Raw genomic sequence first — 6168 nt, 5'->3', positions numbered from 1 at the left:
TGCACAATTCAGATTTTTTGGAAGACTTTATTGAAGTGAAGCTCAGGAATGCCATAGTGTATTATATCCCAATGGAAATTGTAAAGATAGTGTAAATGATCAAATGTTAAATGTTTATTGCCTTTACATCTGGGGCAGCAGGTTGGGCCAGTAACCGAAAGGTTGCTAGATCAAATCCCAGAGCTGACAAGGTAAAAATCTGTTGTTCCTTCCCTGAACAAGGCAGTTAACCTGCTGTTCCTAGGCTGTTATTGTTAATAAGAATTTGTTCTTAACTGTCTTGCCTAGTTAAATAAACATCTGGATGATACTCACCAGCAAGGAAATTTGGCCAAATGAGAAGTTCATATCTTTCAAACTTTGCATCTAAAATTGTGTTGCATAACAGTTATGTAAAGATATCTGTTGGTGCACTTAAATGGCGGGTTCATGTTATGGGTGAGGGTGAATGAGGGAATAGAAGGAATTTGTCATCATTTTCATATGCTATGAATAATGCTATTGGCTATTGGTGCCAGAGACTAGATCTCTTAAGCATTTCAAATGTTATAATGTGCTTCTTTAAAATATGATTTAATATCAGTAGGAGAAAGCAGATAAAAACTTAGTACCAGTCACCAACTGAGGGAATACATTATGCTTTAAGTCTAACATTAATGTCTTTCTTCTTTCCCTTGAGGGAGTAGCAATGGGTAGGCAGGAATTATAACGATATAGTGGGCTGGCTGTGTTCTGCTATACCTGAAACAGCATTGATCACTGACAAAAGAGCAGAAATTAACATTGGCTTTCAAGATGCATGCATTTCATAATATACTTAAAATTACAGAAAAGTAATGTACACTTATCCATAGAAAACAGTCACAGATGCATTCTGAATTCACTCGGATTGAATGACATTTCATTGTAACTCATCTTAAATGAGTCCAGCACCTCTGTCTAAAAAGGCAGTTGCTTTGTGCTTCGTGGGAATTCATTGCCTTTTGGCTGAATTTCATAACGTCTTAGTGATATTTTTTGCAGAGGTCCGGTCTCAGAGATTAGGAACACAACATTTTTGGTTATGAAAAACAAATCCAGACCTCTTCTTTACATTCCATCTAGAGTTTCCTCTGTCTTCAGTCCCTTTGTGCATGTGCTTATACCTTTCAATGTCTTACTATTCTTAAACACCCCAAATTGTTAGAACTCATTGACAGGCATTCGGAAGAGATTGAATTACATTGAGGTAATGCGACAAGTTCATTGAATAATATGCTATTGTGAATAATGATTTGTTCTCAATGACTTACCCGGATATAATGGTCAAATAAACACATACAAAAAAATGTTTGCAGTAGCAATACAGCCTTTTGAAGCGCTTTATATTAAAAGATTGCTATACTGTGGCCCGATACAATCTCATGTATGCTGTTATACCAGATCTGGGGCATTTAATGCCATTATATGGCTTAGAAACAATGATGTTTAAACAAAAGTCAGATGAACAGTTGAAGGATCATATGAGTCATATCACTGATGGTCAAAGCTATGTTCTTAAATATACATAATATTAAAACATTCTATATTGGGGCTGTACTGTATAGCAATACAACTTCCAAATAAGCTGTACAGTACTATTGGAATATTTTCTGTACAATGGTACCACAATTTTAGTAGATTAATAAAATATGTTCAGGGCTATGTGCAATGCTTGTAAGCACAATCGACCATAAGATGGTATTTCACGAGTGAATTCACTACCATTTAACCAGGACATACATTTGAGATTAATCCACAATTTGAAAGAAGTTGGCATGAATACTTTTACAATGATCAGATGAGAATTTATAGAATAGTTATACACATATTTTACAATAGTGGAAAAAAATATATATATTATGTATGTACATAAGATGAAGTAAATATCTATGTACTGTATGTTGTTGTTCAGGGAAAAGTAAATCTCTTGCAAAATGAGAATTCCCTCAGTTATTTATAAAACAACTGAACTGGCAGACAATTCAGCAGGACAAAACAACAACGTTTCAGGAAGTTTAAATGTTAAGGTCTTAACGCAAGAATTACAATCAAGCCCGTCTCCAATTGAGTCTATGGGTCAAGCATTTTCCCCCTTGATGGAGAGAGATCCCGTTTCCATGGTAGCACTTCTTTGTCCACTATGTGTCCAGGATGACCCTCCTCACAACGGTTACATGATTAAGCCACAGGAGGGAGTATGGTGTGCAGCAAAGCCACAGCACAGTTTCTTTGACAGCACTGACTAGCAGATCATGTTCAGGTTTTGAGACATGACAAAATGGTGGTAAAAGTAACTTTCTTTAACCTCAGCAGCTGAAGCAGGGCAAAACAGTTCGGCATTTATTCTAATTTTCACTATTGACTTGACTTCAGACTTGTAGTTTTCTGTCTGAGCATAGCAGCTGAAATCGATGCCCCACTGTGAAGATTTACCAAGTTGGGCTACCAGCATGTTCCAGAAGTTCATGACCAAATGGTCCATCGTTCCTATCTGCTGTCCTGAGATACATCTCCCCACGTAGGGTTTTCATTTTCCTCAGAGTCAGACAGAGCTGCTGTGCACATGTCACTGAAGATATCTGCAATGTAAGGAAAATCAGAGTTAAAGATATAAAGTCACATAGATGGAGGTTAGAATCTAACCTTATGGAGGCCAAGCAACAGGTGTGAAGGGAATGGTGATTTCTGGGATTTAAACACCATCAGTCTTTTTAGCGAGGGGTTGCATAGCCTGGCTACAATGACTGACCAAACAATGCAGTTTTAATAGCCGTGTAAAAAAGGACATTATGGTGAAACACACAATATCGATTAAGATCAATATCAGTGAAAAGTGCTTCTATTAAACTTTATAGTAGTAACCAGTATTCTGCTGGAATGGTGTTTATAAGTGGTTTCGAGTGAGAAAGCTCTGCGCAAAAACGTCAACTGCCCAAGCATGGAACTCTGTTCTCGAAGAACTTAAGATGGCATTCCACTCAGTACAGACAATAGCCTGAGAGAGCCCTTGTTTTAAGAGGAAAGAGCTCCAAGACAAGCAAGGCCGTGAACTGAACACTTCAAGGGATGGCGGGAGGGAGGGAGGGAGGGAGGGAGGGAGGGAGGGAGGGAGGGAGGGAGGGAGGGAGGGAGGGAGGGAGGGAGGGAGGGAGGGAGGGAGGGAGGGAGGGAGGGAGGGAGGGAGGGAGGGAGGGAGGGAGGGAGGGAGGGAAATAGATGACATCATGCTCTGCTTGTTCACCTCACAGCCAAAAGCTTAGTTTACCATTACCCTCCTCCCAAGCATGCACCCCGCCAAATCCCTAAGCACCGAATCAAACTATCACTTTGAGCTATAGGGTGAGTCTCTTTTTGCAATGCCATGAATGCCTCATCATTTTACGGTGGATGTTGGTTAGTCAGAAATACCAGTAGTGTTACTGTATGAGTGACCACCTCCTGCTGCTGTCTGAAGTACACTGGGCGGTACCAGACCTGTCTTCTGAGGAATAAGATTCTTGACTAGCCTAAAACATGAAAGAGAATGTAGGCTTTAATGGAAAGGCTGGTGCAGGGCCTCACACTGCAATCGAAATGATCAGAGAGGGACTGGGAGTTAGATTACTGTCACTAGGGAGAGCTGGAGGGGCCCTGGCAGTGTAAAATCTAACATATTTACAAAGTATTTGATCAGGCGTTCTCTCTGTGATCTTGTCTATGAACTGTCAAGTCCAAAGTTGTTGTTTTTTTACACCCTGCTTCGTGTGATGGAAAGCTTGTGTATTCATTGCTTGTGATGCTGCTTGTGACAGTTGATTGTGTCCAAAGCCTCTATACTGCTTCATATAGGTATTTCATATTCCCAGTGTTCTGTCTGTATACTCTACAGGCAAGCATTTCATTGGACGGTGTATACCATGTGCATCCCGTACCTACGACTAATACAACTTGAAACAACCACTCTCTGGCCTTGGCCTGCTGCGAACCATCCATATGCCAATGGACAATTACGTGTGAAAGTCAACCTGAGCTTCTATTTACATTACATTTTAGTCATTTAGCAGACGCTCTTATCCAGATAGCGAATTAGGGTTTAGTGCCTTGGTCAAGGACACAGACAGATTTTTCAGTTGTGGAAACTTCTGTACAATACATGTTGACTCCCTTCCATGAAAAACATATACAATTATTCATATCACTGACTGCTGAAGAGGAGAGAGGGTTGTGTGAGACCAAAGATGCAAATGATTGAAGACGGTTTTAAAGAAAAGATTGAAGAAAATATGAAATATGTATGAGCTGATGAAATATAAGCATATTCAAAGAATTTTTAAGTGCAGCTTTAATCTAATGGGGTATAGTCACCCCAAAATGCACTGCGAAAGCTCGTGTGAAACCACAAATCGCTCTCTCATCCACCCTGGCTTGCAATGGATTCTGCAGGCTATTTCTGTGAGAAGACATATCTATTATTAATTTAGGCATTGTGTTTTCATTGCCACTGGGATGTACAGATCTACTCAACATGTATGCTTTAATATCCTGAATGCCCCATCGAAATAACTAATCATGAACTTAACTTTTAATCTAAAACTACATAGCACCTACTTTTAGTCCTAAGGGAACTCTGAACAACATTGTTATTATTAGTTATACATTTTTTCCACAGGGTTTCAATAAGTGAAGAGATGTGGATGGGCAGTGTGTGTGTGTGTGTGTGTGTGTGTGTGTGTGTGTGTGTGTGTGTGTGTGTGTGTGTGTGTGTGTGTGTGTGTAAAAACAGTGCAGGAACAAGGATGAATATGGCTGTTTTATACCGTTGACTTGGGTCCCTCTCACTACGGCAGGAGAAATGGTTTCTCTCTGGGACTCTCATGGAGTGTACAAAGGATAGAGAGAGTGGGTGCTACCATCACTCACCAGTGGCCATCCTCTGCCTCCTCCAGGAACTGTACTAAATCTCCTGACTCCAGAGACAGGTCCTGCGCTGTCCTCGACTCGTATGTCAACTGGACACGGAAGCGATCATGGTCCTTTGAGCAGAGAGTAGGGAGAGACCGGAGAAGGAGAAGTGATTTAGAGGAGATACAAAGACAAACTACAACTACAAGGATAGGGTATGTGACAGTGTGTTACTTTAGAGTGTGTGTGTATGTGTGTGCACAGCAGGTCCATCCATCAGTCTCATGTTGGACTCAGGGAACATCAGTCTCAGGGTGGCGGAGTTGTGAGCATCAGTCTCAGGGTGGCGGAGTTGTGAGCATCAGTCTCAGGGTGGCGGAGTTGTGAGCATCAGTCTCAGGGTGGCGGAGTTGTGAGCATCAGTCTCAGGGTGGCGGAGTTGTGAGCATCAGTCTCAGGGTGGCGGAGTTGTGAGCATCAGTCTCAGGGTGGCGGAGTTGTGAGCATCAGTCTCAGGGTGGCGGAGTTGTGAGCATCAGTCACAGTGTGGCGGAGTTGTGAGCATCAGTCACAGTGTGGCGGAGTTGTGAGCATCAGTCACAGTGTGGTGGAGTTGTGAGCATCAGTCACAGTGTGGTGGAGTTGTGATGAGGCCCTCCATCTCTTATACATCAGACAGATTGTAATGGAAAGAGAAAATCCGGAGACGCTGGGGAGAACCGCACTAGGCTAATCCCCAGTCCTTTTGGTCTTTTAAATGTCAAGTCGTCAGCCCGCGTTAACGAGATGTGATGGTGGGAAATAATTAAGCGGAGAGGATTTCTTTCCCGGGGATTGGAAGGATTTAAGAAGAGCAACATGATGTAGGGGGATGAAGTTACCTTTCAGGATTTTTTAAAACCCAACTTACATTTTTATTACTGGAATCATCCTCGCCATCTGAAGAGTTGGAGAGCTCCTCTGCACTCGAATGGATGGTTTCAAAGTCCTCTGTGTCCATTGAAGGCAAACACCGTTGGGTCCAGCCTGGAGAAATAGAGCACACAGAAAGAAGACAAGGTCTTGTTAACCCTTCAGTTGACGAGAAGAAGTGAACATGTTCGTCTTAAGACATGGCATTACACATCCACTGCTATGGAAATCCACCCTTTACACATACACATTGAACATTCTGAAACATTGATACGGACAGTCAAAGAAGGTGTGAAGAAGTTGGAAATATATAAAGGATACACACAACGCAACAAACCAACCGAAAAATTTACC

General features: G+C 41.6%; 1 protein-coding gene across 1 annotated transcript in view; it reads right to left on the bottom strand.

The window, feature by feature from the left end:
• Positions 1-42: 42 nt before the first annotated feature.
• The window catches only part of LOC120052527 (guanine nucleotide exchange factor DBS-like), a 65982-nt gene continuing 59856 nt past the window's right edge, over positions 43-6168 (bottom strand). The window contains exons 27-30 of the mRNA XM_038999493.1: positions 5813-5928; positions 4921-5033; positions 3457-3527; positions 43-2600 (exon numbers count right to left, since the gene is read on the bottom strand). Of these exons, the coding sequence (XP_038855421.1) occupies positions 2509-2600; positions 3457-3527; positions 4921-5033; positions 5813-5928 (392 nt within the window). The 3' untranslated portion in view covers positions 43-2508. The remainder of the gene's footprint in view (positions 2601-3456; positions 3528-4920; positions 5034-5812; positions 5929-6168) is intronic.

This window comes from Salvelinus namaycush, chromosome 8 (genome assembly GCF_016432855.1).
Source record: "Salvelinus namaycush isolate Seneca chromosome 8, SaNama_1.0, whole genome shotgun sequence".
NCBI lineage: Eukaryota > Metazoa > Chordata > Actinopteri > Salmoniformes > Salmonidae > Salvelinus > Salvelinus namaycush.
This window is presented reverse-complemented; position numbering and strand designations above follow the sequence as displayed.